We start from the raw sequence: 19,581 nt of genomic DNA on the forward strand, positions 1-19,581 counted from the left end.
ATGCAGTTTGATCAGGATGTGTCCAACATTATCCAAGCCACAGCCAAAGGAGATGTCAACAGGCAACTCCAAACAATCACCACGATCATCGTCAGTTATGCCTCTGAGAGGTTTGGTCAAATGGAGAAGGGTAAGACCAAGTCCAGCTCATACTATGAACCGCAGGGCCCTCAACATACATCAAATACGGCAAGAGCTTCGAATCCTTAATAAGCAGTACAAGACAGCTCCTGATGAGGAAAAGCAGGCATTGGCAGAACTGCAGAACATCCTGCGGAAGAAGCTGTTGATCCTCTGCAGAGCAGAGTGGCACAGTTGGCGGGGAAGAGAGAGAGCGAGGAGGCGGGCAGCCTTTATTGCCAATGCCTTTGATTTTACGAAACAACTGCTAGGGGATAAGCGCAGTGGGCGTCTTGAGTGTTCATCGGAGGAAGTGAAGTGCTTCCTCTAGGACACATTGAGCGATCCTAGGAGGGATCAAGATCTCGATGCCAATAAAGCCCTCATCAACCCTGCCCCCCCAATAACAGCATTCAAGCTGGGGGAGCCAAGTGTGAAGGAGGTTGAGGAGGTCATCAAAGCAATCTGATCAGCTTCCACTCCAGGCCCGAGCGGCGTACCCTACCTTGTCTATAAGCGCTGCTCTGCGCTTCTCCAGCACCTAAGGAAGAACTTGAAGGTGATCTGGCGAAAAGGGAAAGTCGCTGACCAGTGGAGATGGGCTGAGGGAGTGTGGGTCCCTAAAAAGGATAATTCCAGGAACATCGACCAGTTCCAAATGATCTACCTGCTGAGTGTAGAAGGAAAGGTGTTTTTCAGCATCGTTTCCAAAAGACTGACAGAGTTCCTCCTCAAGAATAACTACATCGATCCCTCTGTCCAGAAGCGGGGGATTCCTGGAGTCCCTGGCTGCCTGGAGCACACAGGTGTGGTAACTCAGCTGATCAGAGAGGCTCTTGAGAATAGAGGCGACCTTGCTGTGTTGTGGTTGGACCTGGCCAATGCCTTTGGGTCTATACCACACAAGCTGGTTGAGCTTGCACTACATCGCCACCATGTTCGCAGGAAAATCAAGGATCTGATCCTGGATTACTATAACAACTTCAGGATAAGGGTCACTTCTGAGTCAGAAATATCAGACTGGCATCAGCTTGGCAAGGGAATAATAACAGTGTGCACCATCTCAGTTATTCTCTTTGCCCTTGCCATGAATATGGTGGTCAAGGCAGCCGAGGTAGAATTTAGAGGGCCCCTGACTAAGTCGGGTGTATGACAGCCCCCGATAAGAGCCTATATGGATGATCTAACCATCATGACAACATCGGTCCCAGGGAGCAAGTGGATCCTACAAGGACTTGAGAAACTCATCACATGGGCAAGGATGAGTTTTAAGCCTTCCAAGTCAAGGTCCATGGTGCTGAAGAAGGGGAAGGTGACTGATAAGTACCGATTTGCTATTGCGGGAACAGTCATCCCATCCATCACAGAGCAGCCAGTCAAGAGTTTGGGGAAAGTCTTGACTCAAGTCTGAAAGACACAGCTGCCATTCAGAAATTCACGCAGGAGCTTGGGACATGGCTCACCAAAGCTGATAGGTCTGGCCTGCCTGGTATGTTTAAAGCCTGGATCTACCAGCATTCAATCCTGCCCCGGGTCCTATGGCCTCTGCTGGTATATGCAGTCCCATTTTCAACAGTTGAATCCCTTGAAAAGAAGATCAGCAGCTTTCTTCGGAGGTGGCTGGGACTCCCACGCAGCCTTACCAGCGCAGCACTGTATGGAACAAGGAACATCCTGCAGCTACCATTTAGTGGCCTCACGGAAGAATTCATGGTAGCACGCACCAGAGAAGCCCTAAGGTACAGGGACTCCAAGGATTGTAAGGTGTCAGCGCTGGCATTGAGGTGAGGACAGGCAGGAAATGGAGGGCAGAGAAGGCTGTGGAGATGGCAGTCACGCCTGGGACAGAAGGCTCTGGTTGGCACAGTGGCAACAGGTAGAGCAGGTCTGGGCTACTTCCCAAAGACCCAGGTCGGCAAGGCACAGGACAAAGAGAGAATCCATCTACTCCAGGAAGAGGTCCAAGCAGGGGTGGAGGAAGAGAGAGTGAGCAGGGCAGTAAGACTCCGGCAACAGGGTGCGTGGACAAGGTGGGAGAGTACTCTCCAGCGAAGGATCACATGGTCGGACATCATGCAGGGAGATTTCTTTCGTGTCCGATTCCTGGTGCAGGCGGTCTACGATGCCCTGCCAAACCCAGCAAACCTCCACGTCTGGGGAAAGAGCGAGACACCATCCTGCCCACTTTGTTCAGGAAGAGGCTCCCTAGAACATCTACTCAGGAGCTGCCCTAAGGCACTGGCAGACAGCCGCTACCAGTGGCGCCATGACAAGGTACTCAAGGCAGTTGTTGAAAGCTTGACTGCAGCCATCAAGACAAGCAAACTCCTCCACGGCCCTAAGAAGTCAGTTACCTTCGTTAAAGCGGGAGAGCAATCCCAGGCAAAGGCAGTAACAACAGGCCTCTTCCACACAGCCTCTGACTGGTAGCTGCAGGCTGACTTGGGAAACCAGCTAAAGTTCCCGCAGCAAATTATAATAACAACACTCCGGCCAGACATGGTCATTACATCCGAGGCCTCAAAACAGCTGATCATGCTGGAACTGACAGTGCCCTGGGAAGAACGTATTGGGGAAGCTAATGAGAGGAAACGTGCCAAGTACCAGGAGCTGGTGGAGGAGTGCAGGGGCAGAGGCTGGAGAGTACTCTATGAGCCCATAGAAATTGGTTGCAGAGGATTTGCAGAACGCTCACTCTGTAGAGTCCTCACACGGTTGGGCATAACAGGAGCGGCCAAGAACAGGGCCATTAAATCCACAAGTGAAGCTGCAGAGAAAGCCTCAAGGTGGCTTTGGTTGAAGAGGGCCAATCCTTGGATCGCTACTGGGATACAAGTTGGGGAGTGATCAACCCCGGCTGGGTTGCCTGAGTGAGGGTGTATGATGTTGCGAGACCCGAAACGGATGTGTCCTAGTGCATCCAGGTGATGTTTCTTATATGGTAAGAGTTGACATTGTGATTCATTTCACCGCTCCAGGATCCTGAGTTAACTTCCTAATCATGTCCCTGTATGAAACTGACACATCTGCCTACAGTTCCACTGGTATTTCTAAGCTTACCCAGTATGAGTGAGTGTGTAAGTATCCCCTGCAATGGCCTGATAGCCAGTCCAGAGGTAATTCTTGCTTTGTACCTTGTGTCATCAGGATAGGCAGAGGTCAGCAGATTTTGCATATCTAACTCTGAGGGACAACAGCTAAAACAAAAAACTAAGGAATTCTGAATTAGGCATAATAGTAGGCTAAAAACATGACACCTCATAAGAAAACTAATCGGGTTTGCACAGAAGACACCATCAGTAGCAAAGCTTGAGTAAATTATGTCTGTTGTAGAACATAATGGAGCTGACACTAGCAAACATGCTTGTGCTGCAGTTTAAACACCTTGTAGCTTTAATGTCCAATTATTTATGTTGTTCCAGGAGTATACATGTGGCCAACTTCCTATTAATGCAAGTAAGCTCCCACCACCCCAACTAGCATAGTGGCCCTGTTGTTTATTTTTTACTTTAACCCAGGAAATTCTAGTGACTTCCACTTTATGTCAAAAATACATTGTAATTCATCCTGCTATATCCTAACTACAGGGTCACAGGGGTCTGCTGGAGCCAATCCCAGCCAACACAGGGCACAAGGCAGGAAATAAACCCAAGGCAGGGCGCCAGCCCACTGCAGGGCACACACACCAACACACACACATACCCACACACCAAGCACAATTTAGAATCGCCAATGCACCTAATCTGCATGTCTTTGGACTGTGGGAGGAAACCGGAGTACCCAGAGGAAACACACACAGACACAGGGAGAACATGCAAACTCCACGCAGGGAGAACCCAGGAAGTAAACCTAGGTCTCCTAACTGCGAGGCAGCAGCGCTACCACTGCGCCACCATGCCACCCACATTGTAATCCTACACATGAAACTATACTGACATCTAATGGTGAACTTAATAACAGCAATGAGCAGTCAACAAACATGACACATCACTACAAGCTACTATAAGCACCACTGTGACTTCGTCACTTTAGAAAGCATAGCAAGCAACCTGCCGAAATGTCTCCTGCTTTTCTCATACCTTTCCTGGCATAGATAAGGCACTTGGGGCATACCCAAATGAACTCATAAACTGTCAGTTATGTAAACTGAATATCTTTTGTTGGATAGCAGGTGTTTATATTCATGTTGTATTTGTTTAAATGAGGAAAAGTCATGTCCTTGCATTAGAATAATATTGAATGGAGATCATTTAAGGTCATTTGTAATTTTTGTACTCATGTGAAATACAGATAAATATGAATACTCAAGTTTACTGCAAGTACTTCTACCAAGTACCATACTGTATACTTTTGAGCCTCTGGAATGGGGTGACCATGTATAAAAATGTGTCTTTTCTAAACTGCACATAAAATATTTTCGTTAACCCCTTTGAATTAATTCATAAAGTCTATACTTTAATCACATCTTGATTTGCTTTGTTTCAAATACCTTGTGGTAGTATACAGAAGAAAGATTACAAAAATTGTGTCACTATCTACACAAATATGCACCCAACTGTATATATTTACTTATATTTCATTTTAGTTTTGTATTTATCATTTTTTTTCTATTAACTTGTGTCACCTACCTAGTATGTCAGCTTATTCTTCTTTGATTGTTGGCTGAGACAAAGTTTATTACTTTTATCATATTGCAATGATAATGAGGATATAGGGTTATCAGAATGATGAATTCTGTATTATTTATAATGCATTAACAACAAAAAGAACAAAGAATAAGTATAATGGCACAATGGAGATATAACTAGAAACCTCTATAACGGAGGGGCAATGTCTCTTCTGTCCTGGCTGTGGAGCATACTGTATGTCAAGATACCACTGAATACATAGACAAAAATGTTTTCCAAGCCTACAAAGAACAGTATGGGCATGGAAACCCTGCAATGGTGTGTCTTGCTTCTTCACCTGTTCATGACTTTTAGCAGTGGAGTATCAAAGTGCAACTGTGGCTTAGGAAGTATCCAGTTTGGGAACATTAGGGTTTTATTTCTTCATTTGCAAATGGTGTGCCACTTTTGATACTTTCAAAGTGACTTTCTGTTCATCTTCCAAATGCTGCATGTGAAGGAAAGTTGCAAGTAAATAAGCAAAAAGAAGCTAGAGAATGTGCTAATATTGTATGTGCTGTTTATTCTGCTTTTCAGGGCTGCTGTTTGTACTGGATGTTTTTGTTGTGATTCAGCTGTGACATTGAACTGAACTTCTCCTTCAGATCCCACAGGTTTGCTCTTCAGTGGATGCTTTTGTTTTAACTAAGTGGAGTGGTGGCTCTGAGGCTAGGGATCTGCACTAGCAATCAGAAGGTTGCCGGTTCAAGTCCTGTAAATGCCAAAAGGGACTCTGCTCTGTTGGGCCCTTGAGCAAGGCCCTTAACCTGCAATTGCTGAGCACTTTGAGTAGTGAGAAAAGTGTTATATAAATGCAAAGAATTATTATTATTAACTATTTCTGCCCTCCCGTTGAGCATAGGAGGGTTGCTTGTTTGGCAAGCTCTTTTAACATTTTATGCTTTTGTTTGAGTATTTGTAATTATACTGGGTTGAATAAAAAAAATACATATTAGATAAGTAAAATATAATTCTCACTAGAAAGAATCTTTATGGCATATCTGTAATACATTTTTGCAAACATCCAATATCTATAATTCAGTATTAACTAGTTAAAACAACTGAGACATCTACGATGCACTTCTACAGATAAGGTGGTTTTTCTTACTGATTTTCACAAAGCTTTGCATGTAATTATTTATGTCTGGGTGAAATTTATAGCAAGTAGTTTAAACATTTAATGTATTATGCCAATTACATTTTAGGTAGCCACAATTACATTTGCACGAATCAAAATTCTAGTTAGCTACATCTGTATATATATTTTCCTAAGTCAGAATTTGAATCAGAGGTATTGGCAAATCCAATTTAACTAGTAGAATCTGATAGATATTTCTCATTAACTTCAATGGAACTTTAAATTTCAGAAATCTGCAATTATATTTTAACAAATCAAAATTACATTATTAAAGTTTCATGTATTTGATTTTTTTTTTAAATATTTAAATCAAAACTATTAAAGATATTTCATGTACTTCTTTATTTGTTCTAATTTTGACTGATGAAAACGCTAATGGAAACTGGCTACAAGTCAATGGGAAAGCTGCCTCAGTTTACTCTAGCCAAAAATATAACCCCAAGTTTCTCTAATTGGAAACTTGACTAGTCAAACTATAGTTGTAGATAGTGAAAACTGGAAATAACACGGATAAAATGGGAATTAACATGCAATATTAAATGTTAATATTATCATATGTATGCAAAGCCTATACTAACAACAAAGCAGAACATGCAACATGTACAATAAAATATTTCAAGTGTGATTTTATGAAACAACAGGATGAATTCTATTGATTTCCTTGGCCTCTCCAATTATCAGAGATAAACTGCGCTGAAACTTTATGGGATGTTCCGAAGCTCATAATACTTTCATTCGTCAAAGAAATGGAGGTTTTTCATTCTCGAACACTGGCTCAATATCCCACTACAAAAGGTTCAGCACTTGTATAACAACACTCCAAGAATGACAGAGGCTATTGTATAGGCAAAATATTGACCCTACTCCTCATAAGGTCCTTTATATCAATATATTGGTAGATGACGGATGTTTCCGCTATTGTGCCTATTCGCTTGTATTACTGTGGAAATTGACAAGCACTTTAATAGAGCTGCTCATAGCGCCCCATGTGTGTTGTTTACCTCCACGTGGACACCTGCTTTAAACAAAGAGACTTAGCAGAGAGGCATTTGTAGACCAAAACGTTGTCATCACCAATGCCAATTACTAAAGCAGATGGATGCATTTCGAATGTACTGTCTGAATGTCTAATGTTCTTGTTTTAATCCATGTCATTATACAATCATATTATTTAATATTTCAAGAAGGAAAAAACAACCATGGAATGCTTATTACTAATTTAATCTCAATGTAATCAATTTGGTCTTCTGATAATACTTATCAAATCTCTCCCTTCTCTTCATATTTTTTATTAACAGTTTACTTTCTAAACAGTTTAAAAACTAACCTTTTCGGAAAACTAATTATCAAGTTTAACATCCTTTCTGCTTTGATACATTCATTGAGAAAGTTTCGTTCGATATTACGTAAGGCAGCATTCAAAACAAACGCAGACATGCGTCACTGCCATGACTCCTTAACTAGGACATACGCAGGCATGACCTTTGACGTGGTGGGGTTTGGTTTTGCGTTTTGACCAATCCAGAAAGCAACCGACGCGCATGTGTTAAATGACTCTATATTTGACCAATAAGAAGTGAGAAACCTAGCTAATCCCACTTTGACGCCGTCGCCCGCCAACAACAAAAGAGAGATTCTGCAACTGCGATGGCTACTGCGGGCTCTGAACGTTTGGGAGAGGCGGCGGACTGCAGTGCGGAGTGAGCCCTTGCTTAGTTTAGATACGTGAATTTAGTGTTGGGTAGCCCAATGTATAGTTAATGTGTTTACCATTTTGTTTTATTTTAAGAGAGCTCGATTGAAACATAACTGTTCTATTAGCATCATTATGCTAATTGTGAATGTTTGCGTACTGCTTGTTATGTTTACACAGACGTATGCTTTTGAAGGTTGATTTATCTACTATATAGAAGGAATCGTCGGGGGCTGGTGTACATCTTAAATTGTTTTGCATTTAGGTGGCTTAGGAAAATACCGGGTGCCGCAGGGAAACGGGAAATTTTCAATTGACGTGCAATGCACAAATAAACACATTGCAAAATACATTTAGTGACGAAGTGCATTGTACAGAGTATGCAATTTATTATGGGTATCAATATTCATTTTATGTTTTGAAGAAAATATAATAAAGGTGTTGTCCATTTCTCCGTATTCATTCTGACAGCCTGTTGTGGACATTTTACATAGCTCGAAGTAACATATCAAGAGGAATGCTAGCGATTTTCTCTTCAGTCCAAATTTTTAGTTCTGCAGTGGTTCCAGGACGTGTGCGGTACACTTGGCCTTTAAAATGTCCCCACAGAAAAAAAAATTGCAAACAGTGAGATCTGGGGATCTCGGAAACCATGGTATGTCACCGTTGCTTGAAATGACGCGCCTTCCAAACATTCTTCGAATAGCTGCCATCGATTGTCGGGCAGTATGCGATGTGGCTCCCTCCTATTGAAACCACGTTTTCGGTATAGCATGAGCAGACTGGGCACGATCGTGACGTCCTAACTGGTAATGACACCGAAATTCCCTTTGCGCAGCAGTCACGCTATCACCATTCTTATAAAAGGCTTTCAAAGCGAACGCTTGTCATTTCCCCAGTTTTGTTGTTTTCCAGACTGAGCGGGTAAACCGCACATCTCTCTCAGTCATCTATATACTGGTATACACTGGATTGGTTTATAAAACGAATGTTTTTGTTCATGTAATCTAAGCGAATATCGCGTGAATATGAACGTCCGGGACTGTACTTATCACTTAATACTAACTTTTTAATATGAAGCATGAATACCAAACCCAGTTGTTGTTCGTTTGTATTGTGAACCCATATTATGTATACACTGTTTGGAGCTCTTCCAGGTGTACGTTCGGGTCTCTGTAATGTTTTTGTCGGTGACGTTTAGTAAATTAGTAATAACCATATTTTAAAGTCTCTGGGTAGGTTTTCCTCACACATCTGATGTCAAAACGTGTTGAGTCAGCGTGGATATTGACAAACATTTTTCTAGTAACTGTTGGTTCCAGCTAGCTTGTGGATCCCCAGTATTCTACTGTAGAGCTTGCAAGTTAGAAAAATGTGACATTTATACCAAGCTAAACATATTACACAAAGTTTTGAGTTATAGTTCTTTCATGACAATTAGGAGGTCATGCTTAAAGATTTTGATTTTTAAGATGCACTTGTATGTTCTGTTACCCAGTGGCCCTTAGAAGTACTCTCAATGCATCCATTGCAAATAATGCAATTATTTGGTTCACAATCCGGTGTCAGTAACTATCAAATATCACATTAATAATGTGTTAGTAACATTTTTAGCTTTAAATGGTTTGGAAAAATTAAAAGGTATCCCTGGATATTTCCTAACTCTAATAGAAAAACTACTGTACCAAAGCATGTCCCCCACCCCCTATTCTACCATGATGTCTTCTTTAATCATCCATATTGTTAAGTGCTTGAGCTTGTGCTAGCAGCGCTGTAAATCCCTAGGTAGGGGATGGATATCTGTTTTTCTCAGGCCAAGAAATTCTGGTTAGGTGAACTGGCACTGCTGTGTTGGCCCTACTATATGTTCACTCCGTAATGAAGTGGCGCCTTGTCCAAGTGTTATTCCTGCTTTCCACCTGATGATTGCTGGGATAAGCTCCAGCTGCTATGCAACCCAACCCTGAAGAAGTGCACTTATCTAGAGGAGACACTTAAAATAAATGTATGGTCATGGTTTGCAGGAGAAAATCTGACCAGCAAGATCTAACTAACCTATACACCGGCATAAAAATCAGCTAGGAATCAAACTTTATTTTCTCAGAGAAACGATATACACTGGAATTGCATATGTGCCAGTGTATAAGAGCAGGAAAGGAAACAAACTAAGTGATACATTAGTTCAACATGCATGTGTTTTGTTTAATCTGGAATCTGTTTTGAGCAACCTGAAGCCACTTCCACTCATATAAAAACTGAGCTTTAAACCCATTATTATTTTGGTTTCAGATGTTTTGAAGATAGGGTTTGCATGAATAACAGAGTTTGACCAGGTAACAGACTTAACAGCATATGAACTTTAACATTAGAATAACTGCATTCAAGTTCAAGTTTGTATTCCACACATTTCCACATAAAGATTATTCTTGTCTAAAAAATACACTTTGACCGATTTATCGTTTTAAGTAAAACATAAAAGTGCTGGGCTCTTACTGTTTTTCTGTACCTATACCTATACAGTCTATGTGTTTTTCACCTTTTCCTTTTTCTCAGATTAGCAAGTAAACATTCAAAGTAATTGTAATTTCTGAAGATTTGTGGAGTCTGTTTTATAAGGACAGTTATTTTGTATGCGACTCTGTAATTTTCAAGTATTTGCTTGCCCAATACATTATTTAAAACATCTGTACAAAATGATAGGTAAAACCTGCTCTGTCCAGTGTAGTCTTCCAATGGTAGTTACAAACAGTAATGTTTTCAGGATGTGAAATGACCTTGAATGCTGCAAATGCATCAGTATCTGTAGGCCTGGTTTGAAGTTTTAGTGAAACATCTGTCTCCCTAATTCCTTCTTACATCTGTGGTTAGCCTTTGAGTTTAAGTGCATCTGTTGAAAAATAAACACAGTATTAGCCAAAATATTGCTGTGGATGATGTAGTACTTTATTTAATTTTAAAGTGTTTTTTGTCATTTGTCATTCCAGCTAGAGAAGTTCAGTAAGAAGGTAGATGCATTATTTTCTTAAGTGTTGGGCTTCATGGACAGATAATCCTATAATAATGAATACAATAATATAGATCCCTAGATTGGTGCAGATTAATTATACAATGGTTAATAAAGACTTAAAAAGGTTAAAAATGGATTGGTAGCTAAACTTTCGGCACACTTTATTTCCTTTCTTCTTAATGATTGTAAAGTAACTCTTTTTAACCTGAAACTAAAAGCTATCTTCTTAAAATAATACAAATACTGTATTTCAAAAGTAATACTCCATAAACAGTACTGATTCTATCAATGGATGACTTGAAGATAATTTAAGTATTTCTTACAGCATTGTTGCATATTGTGTCACACAGTGGTTAGCAGTACTGTCTTAACAGCTCCAGGAAACTAAGTCTTGGCCAGTTATTGACCTCCTGGAGTTTGTATATTCTCCCACTCATTATGTAGGTTTTTCGTTTGTTCCACCCACACCCTGCAGATGTACAAGGGTAATGCTGCAGACGTGCAGATTACTAGGTACAGTAGTTGGCAACCGTGGCCCAGTGTGAATCAATGTTGATATTTTATACTAGTGTGCTCCATGACAGATTAATACCCTGTCCAAAATTGGCTCCTGCTTTGTGTGTGATGCTGCAGTTTTGCAAAAGTATGGAATTATTTTAAATTTGAGCATGATTAAATTAACACTTTTCTTTTTCATACAATTGTATTTTAAAATAATACTTGTAATTTGTTGTCCTGCAGAAACACTGTAGATATGGATGTGTTTCAGAAACTGAATACTGCAAGTCAGAAACTTGGACAAGCTGTAAAAATAAATTATTGGACCCCAGCAGATCCCACCTCTAATAATGAAGAATCATATAAGTATATGTTCAGGTATGGTACTGTCTTTTTCTTTAACATTTGTAATATTCCTAGAGATCTGGTGTCGATTCTAAGGCTGATTCATGCCAGTCATGAAAAATAATGTGTGTGTATAACAGGAGAGCGCGATGGAATTTCTGTATAATATCTGGAATCAAATGAGAGTGGAAGAGCTACAGGATAATATCCTGTCACCTATTTCTACCAATCAAATAATTATCTTATAATTTTGGTAGTTTAACAGTGTGTTTTCATTTTAACGTTTTCACTTTATTTTCCATCAGAAAACACTATTAAAAGACAATTTATTTCATATTAATTTAATATAATGTAAACCATGAATAGTGAATCCATGATTAGTAAATGTTCTTCCTTACTAGAAAAATCTCACAGCACAGTTTAAAACAGTATGTACCATTAGGACATATACTGTGTTTTATTCAAATGCTGATGGCATTCATTTAGTTAAAGGAGTTAAAACTTGTGGAAATGCAGTTCCTTTAGGGTCAAGTGGGGAATGATGTTTTTGCTTAAAGGCAGTGTCAGATTTGCATCTTTAAATCGCTCACAGTGTGTTTTTAAGATGGAAGGCATGTCACTTTTAAGGAGTGTAGCTGTATCTAGTGCCATGTGAGGGGTCATTTTGGCAGCCAGTTGACAAAAAAAAAGGTAGAATAAGAACAGAAGCACTGCAAGAAAGTTAACAACCGACATAGTCAACTCAGTAGCACTGGGCCCCGTTTCACAGCACTTTAATAAAATAATTCAGTTTATGTCAAGATTGGAGGCAGCAATGCCCTCCTCCATCCAGGGCTAGTACACATGGAGCACACATTAAACCACTAAATTCAATAGTAGGGAAAATACTGCATACATGAGGTGTTTACATCTGCTGCTCACATTTAAACAAGTGCTCCACAACAGAATTATACATTTTTTTAAATGTTTTTTAGCACATGTAGTTTGTAGTGATGGCTAGACAGCTTTTATTTTTTTAATGTTAATAAATAAGTTGGAAACCTGTTCACACAGTAGTGTGTTTTTGAATTGAAGACCTGCCTCAGTCCCATTCTTTGGTCAAGGGTTCTGTCTTCAGTTCAAAAGTTCCTGTTTATGGACTACTTTCATTTTCCAAAGGTATTTAGTTAATATTTTAGCAAAACATACATGTGTTATAAAAGTTTTTAGTATATGCCTGAGTGACTTGAAATGTGGATTACGTGGCACAAGTAATGTGAGGTTTATTTCACTGACATTTTTTATAGCGTTTGCTATTGTCCATCCTTAGTTACCATAGGCTCCCAGTCAGAAATATTGTTATCGCCATTCTCCATGAAAACATGAAATTAGAAATTATTCTTGGCCATCATTACAAATCACTTAAGGCAAGCAACAAAAACAAAATATACATTTTGGTAGAGTGCTTCTTTAATCTACATTTGCACTATATTTTGAAAAACATTTTCTCAGTTTATATTCTCTTAAAATTTTTGTATTTGTAATGTAATTTATTATGGTGATTAGAGTAATAGCACAGTAAAACACTTCTATTGATAAATTTGCTGTAATTTTTACCCGTTTTTTGTTACTTCTAGACTGAAGCACCAACTGGCAAAGCAGTGCGAGGATATGAAAATAAGGCTTAAAATTGGTTTGTCTTTCCATTTTTTTTGAGATCACGTACTGTATATTCTTCTAAATGAATCATTTATTTAAAAATATTCCATTAATACATTCAGTATAGCACCTGCAGAATACTATGGTTTTATGCCCTTTCATTATTTAAGCAGGGGCTAACTAATTAAAAATGCATAAATCCTAGTTAGTGGATTTTAACTTCCATAGAGTTTTTAATAATAAGTATTTTGCAGAATACCATGAAAAATGCAGTATTTTTGCCTTTATTCAATTCATTAATGGACGGGGCTATTTTAAAAGAACTGTAATATATGTATACTGTATATTGCTGTCAAAAAATGAACTGCTTAAGTAGTTGTTAATTTTTTCAACTTGTTAAATAAAATTCCTCCCACAAGTGAGCCTTTGCCCCAGCTCATAACTACTGTCGGGGTAAAGAGAAGCTCTTTTTGAAAACAGTGACGTCAGATTAGAGCTGACTTTCAGAAATGTTCAGAGAAGCTTACCAGTGCCACATTTTAAGGGGACACACTCTACCTTTTCATTGGGTGGGAGTAGTGGTTTCATGTCAGTTATTAATAGTGTTGCCCTTAAATGAGATACATTTTTCGAATTTACCTGGCTAGTAACAATAGTTTGTTAACTACTTTCAGCCCAGCTGTTTCTCTCTTGCTCTGATATGCCCCATTTCATAGTAGAGGACACAAACAGCTGTGGTTTCATTTTTGGCCAACTTCCTGAGTCACAAGCTACCTTGAATTGCCTACAGTGACATTCTGTGTAATGATTCCTTATATACCATTTTTCTGAAATCTCAGTAGCTCTAAAAAGTTAGGTTTCAACGGTATCCTCCATGCTGTCCACTTTCTTTAAGGGTCAGCATGGTCCTGTACATTTGTATACTGGCATCTCAAGCTGCCTTTTCCTACCAGTGTGGAGTTGCATTTCTGTGGTTGTTCCCTGCTGCTGGCTGCCTCATGCAGGTGGATATTACCTCACATTAACAGTACATCTGCAAATTGTGGCAGTTCGGCATCTAGTTTGAACCTTTGCATATAACAAAATGAAACATGTTTGTAATAGAAAAATTAAAGAAATTAAACATTTGCTAGCTAAATACATTCTGCAAGAATCCAGTGCAAATGTTTTAATAGTAAGTTGGACAGAAATTCAATAAGCACAGACAAAGGTTCAGAACCAGAAAGCCTAATGCTGGAAAGGCCCAAACACCACTGTGGGATAAGGATGTGCCAATTTTTACCTTAAGTCAGAGGTTTTCATATTGTTCTTTCAAAACTATTTACAAATTTTCACACCCTTTTATCATTTTTCAAACATGCTTTTTCCATTACAGGTTTGTGGGTGAGCCAAAGTCAATGCCAGCAACATTGGCTTTAAACACCTGGACATTAGGTGCCTTGGCAAGCTAAAAATATAAGAAATAAGCTGACAAGAACATGCCATTCAGCCTAGCATAGTGATCCAGTTCTTGGTCACATTAACTTTTTAAAAATGTAATTAAGTAATGAATTGAAAGTGTACAAAGTATGCCTTTTGAATACATTATTGTGTAATTGTATGCATGGCTTGAAGTGGGCAGGTATACACACCTTTCTGTTTCACAGTGTGCCTCTGCATGCCAGCACCTAGTACTTTGACCCCCAAAATTCCCAAGCACCAAGGCGTGTGAGGCAAATGATTATAATAATACAGATAATGCATTAAATATAAAGCAGATGTCATTGAGCTTTACATTAGTATTTTTGATGCTCAAATATTATTCTCCACCATATTCCCTTTCACAATATATTTTTTAATTTAACAGATGAAGATTCTAATTTTTTAAATCCCACCTCAGAGGCAAAACTGGATATGTAAGTATATTATTTTGCCTGTTTATTATTTATTTTTAACTGTTAGAAAGTTGCTGGGTTAAATTTGATCAATAAAACAAGTATCTATGTTAGCAAAGCATAAAAATTAACATTAACATTTTGTTGTCTTACATACTACAATAAACTGAAATTAAAGAAGGAATAAAATATATATAAAATAATATACATGCTGCTTAAAAATAATGTGAAAAAAGTTTTTAAAGCTTTCTTTTTGTAGTAATTTGATTGCTCATTGACAAATTCATCATTACTGTGATTTTAGTGTCATGGCTTCAGATGTGATTCTTGATTAAGAAAATCTGTCTGGTGACAGCTCATTAAAAAGTTTGTAGTGAATAGTGACAACATCTACCACTGAAAAGGCTTTGCTCACACGGTTTCTTTCTAAAAACCTGCCCAAAATATCCGTGCACTTTAAATGCCTGGGGTGGAAAAGCAAAGACAATCAAAGCAAATTGAAGAAAAAAAACAAAACTTAACAATAAACTTATAAATAAATAAACTAAAATTAAAAAGAGACCATTGCTATTATCAGTAAAAGAGCTCTGTAACACAAGTTAACTGAAGTTTGAACATTCATTTATATATCTTGTCATTTTGAATACTGCATAACTCCATGGTATAAAAACAGAAACTAGTCTTTAGAGTGCTACTGTGGTATATACTGTATATACAGTATATACTATGTGTTAAAGTGCTATAACTATATTCTAGTATGGCAGGTTTAGCATGTACATTTAGACGGTAATATTAACTTTAGTTATTCATGTAGACTGTGCAGCCTTGTCTGTGGTAATGCTAGAGTGTTGCTCAGCACATTGGCTGTTTCCAGTGTACTGTGAATTATGTATTGAAATCTGGTTATCCTGTGGCTCGTTATTATCAGTGGCTTAACAGGAGCTCTCTTCACCTCATTTTTGTTTGGTTATACCATTTAGTACAAATAGATATAGTACAGTTATTTTTTATTTTGTGAACACAGCTGCCAATTCTTTGTATCTTGCATTGACTCTTACTGTACTGTCTTAAATATGAACAACATTGACCACATACACACGACACATGCTTAGTTATTTCACAAGTGCCTTTTTAAAAGGACAGTTTATCCATTTTAACTGTAGACTTGGTTTTGGTCAGATGACATTGAGCAGAGCAAAAGCACTCTTTGCTGATTAAATCATTGCCCCCTACTTTAGAGATTCCAAATTGAGTTAACTTTCTAAATGTTCCCAACTACATTTAGGTAAAATTCACTTATAGTTGTCTCTAGATGTATATATTATGCATTTGGCTGCGCAAGACTTTTTTTTTTATTTTTTATTAATTTTATTACAATCCATACAAAGCAATCAAGTTTTTACAAAAAGAAAAATTAAGTTAAGAACCGATCGATCCCCACCCCTGAGAGAGAGAGCAAGCCAAACGGCTTTAAATTTAAGGCTTGTAAACATACCTAAATGAATAAATTCTCTGTGCTTTATGAACTTATTTTAAAATATTACTGATTAGATCCTGCCATGTTTTGAAAAAAGTCTGTACGGATCCTCTAACTGAGTATTTGATTTTTTCCAACTTCAAATAATATAACACATTGGTTTCCCACTGACTTAAAAGAGGAGATTTTGGGTTCTTCCAGTTTATCAGAATAAGTCTGCGTGCCAAAAGTGTAGTGAATGCAATCACAATTTGTTTGTCCTTCTCCACTTTAAGCCCCTCTGGAAGAACCCCAAACACAGCTGTTAATGGGTTAGGAGGGATTGTGAGTCCAAGGCTATCTGAAAGGTAATTTAAAGATTTTTGTCCAGAATAATGTTAATTTGGTGCAGGCCCAGAACATGTGATCTAGGGAGGCTGGGACTTGGTTGCAACGTTCGCAGGTTGGATCATGCCCTGGAAACATTTTGGAGAGTTTTACTCGAGACAGATGTGCTCGATATATAATTTTAAGTTGTATAATTGTATGCTTTTTGCATATGGAGCTCGAGTGAATTCTCTGCATTGCTACTTTCCACTCCTTTTCTGATATATTAATTGAGAGATCTTTTTCCCAGTGTCCTCTTGGATCTTTGAAAGGGAGGGATTGTAAAATAATTTATCATATATTGTAGAGATGGAGTCTTAAATCCTTGAGATTGAGCGATATTTTTTCCAGCATGGATGAGGGTGCAAGGTGAGGAAAATCTGGAAGGTTCTGTTTAACAAAGTTTCTGATTTGAAGATAGTGAAAGAAATGTGTAGCTGGAATGTTAAATTTGGAATGTAATTGTTCATAGGATGCAAAGACGTTGTCTATATAAAGATCTCTAAGCAAGTTAACTCCAAATTTTTTCTAGATATTAAAAACTGCATATGTTTGTGAAGGTTGAAAGAGGTGGTTCTCTTGCAGAGGTGCCACAGATAGAAGCTTCTTTGTCTTAAAATGCTTTCTACATTGGTTTCAGATTCTAAGTGAGTGGAGCACAATTGGGTTATTTGTATATTGCCGATAGCATGTGTTTATTGGAGCACAGAGCAAGGAATACAAAGAAGTACTGCAGGATTTTACCTCTATTGCGGTCCAAGCCTGTGTATGTTCTTCTATTTGTGTCCAGGTTCTTATCGCCTGTATATTTGCTACCCAGTAATAAAACTGGAAGTTAGGTAGAGCCATGCTGCCTTCTTTCTGCCTTTTGTCTTTGTAGGGTCACTCTTTTGATGCGTGGATGTTTAGAATTCCAAATAAATGAGGTTATTGTTGAATCTAATTGCCTAAAGAATGATTTATTAATGTATATTGGGATGTTTTGAAATAAAAAAAGGAGTTTAGGAAGAATATTCATCTTAACAGTGTTAATTCTTCCAGCTAGTGTGAGATGAAGGGTTGACCATCTATGCAAGTCTTGTTTAATTTTTTCCATGCAGATGGCAAAATTTTGTTGATATAGAGCTTTATGTTTACTTGTAATGTTTACCCCTAGGTATTTAAACTGTTCTGCAATGATAAAAGGTAGGGTATCTAATCTAATATTATACAGTGGTGTGAAAAACTATTTGCCTCCTTCCTGATTTCTTATTCTTTTGCATGTTTGTCACACAAAATGTTTCTGATCATCAAACACATTTAACCATTAGTCAAATATAACACAAGTAAACACAAAATGCAGTTTTAAATGATGGTTTTATTATTTAGGGAGAAAAAATCCAAACCTACATGGCCCTGTGTGAAAAACTAATTGCCCTCTTGTTAAAAAAATAACCTAACTGTGGTGTATCACACCTGAGTTCAATTTCTGTAGCCACCCCCAGGCCTGATTACTGCCACACCTGTTTCAATCAAGAAATCACTTAAATAGGAGCTGCCTGACACACAGAAGTAGACCAAAAGCACCTCAAAAGCTAGACATCATGCCAAGATCCAAAGAAATTCAGGAACAAATGAGAACAGAAGTAATTGAGATCTATCAGTCTGGTAAAGGTTATAAAGCCATTTCTAAAGCTTTGGGACGCCAGCGAACCACAGTGAGAGCCATTATCCACAAATGGCAAAAACATGGAACAGTGGTGAACCTTCCCAGGAGTGGCCAGCCGACCAAAATTACCCCAAGAGCGCAGAGACGACTCATCCGAGAGGTCACCAAAGACCCCAGGACAACGTCTAAAAAACTGCAGGCCTCACTTGCCTCAATTAAGGTCAGTGTTCACGATTCCACCATAAGAAAGAGACTGGGCAAAAACGGCCTGCATGGCAGATTTCCAAGACGCTAACCACTGTTAAGCAAAAGAACATTAGGGCTCGTCTCAATTTTGCTAAGAAACATCTCAATGATTGCCAAGACTTTTGGGAAAATACCTTGTGGACTGATGAGACAAAAGTTGAACTTTTTGGAAGGCAAATGTCCCGTTACATCTAGCGTTAAAGGAACACAGCATTTCAGAAAAAAACATCATACCAACAGTAAAATATGGTGGTGGTAGTGTGATGGTCTGGGGTTGTTTTGCTGCTTCAGGACCTGGAAGGCTTGCTGTGATAGATGGAACCATGAATTCTACTGTCTACCAAAAAATCCTGAAGGAGAATGTCCGGCCATCTGTTCGTCAACTCAAGCTGAAGTGAACTTGGGTGCTGCAACAGGACAATGACCCAAAACACACCAGCAAATCCACCTCTGAATGGCAGAAGAAAAACAAAATGAAGACTTTGGAGTGGCCTAGTCAAAGTCCTGACCTGAATCCAATTGAGATGCTATGGCATGACCGTAAAAAGGCGGTTCATGCTAGAAAACCCTCAAATAAAGCTGAATTAAAACAATTCTGCAAAGATGAGTGGGCCAAATTTCCTCCAGAGCGCTGTAAAAGACTCATTGCAAGTTATCGCAAACGCTTGATTGCAGTTATTGCTGCTAAGGGTGGCCCAACCAGTTATTAGGTTCAGGGGGCAATTACTTTTTCACACAGGGCCATGTAGGTTTGGATTTTTTTTTCTCCCTAAATAATAAAAACCATCATTTAAAAACTGCATTTTGTGTTTACTTGTGTTATATTTGACTAATGGTTAAATGTGTTTGATGATCAGAAACATT

General features: G+C 38.6%; 1 protein-coding gene and 1 pseudogene across 1 annotated transcript in view; both read left to right on the forward strand.

Moving 5' to 3' along the window:
- LOC120532022 lies at window positions 1-3,004 on the forward strand (annotated as a pseudogene).
- Window positions 3,005-7,511: 4,507 nt separating this feature from the next.
- The window catches only part of LOC120532552 (centromere protein H-like), a 28,932-nt gene continuing 16,862 nt past the window's right edge, over window positions 7,512-19,581 (forward strand). Inside the window, exons 1-4 of the mRNA XM_039758633.1 lie at window positions 7,512-7,625; window positions 11,367-11,501; window positions 13,085-13,140; window positions 14,953-15,001. Of these exons, the coding sequence (XP_039614567.1) occupies window positions 7,573-7,625; window positions 11,367-11,501; window positions 13,085-13,140; window positions 14,953-15,001 (293 nt within the window). The 5' untranslated portion in view covers window positions 7,512-7,572. The remainder of the gene's footprint in view (window positions 7,626-11,366; window positions 11,502-13,084; window positions 13,141-14,952; window positions 15,002-19,581) is intronic.

This window comes from Polypterus senegalus, chromosome 7, assembly GCF_016835505.1.
Source record: "Polypterus senegalus isolate Bchr_013 chromosome 7, ASM1683550v1, whole genome shotgun sequence".
NCBI classification, from domain to species: domain Eukaryota; kingdom Metazoa; phylum Chordata; class Cladistia; order Polypteriformes; family Polypteridae; genus Polypterus; species Polypterus senegalus.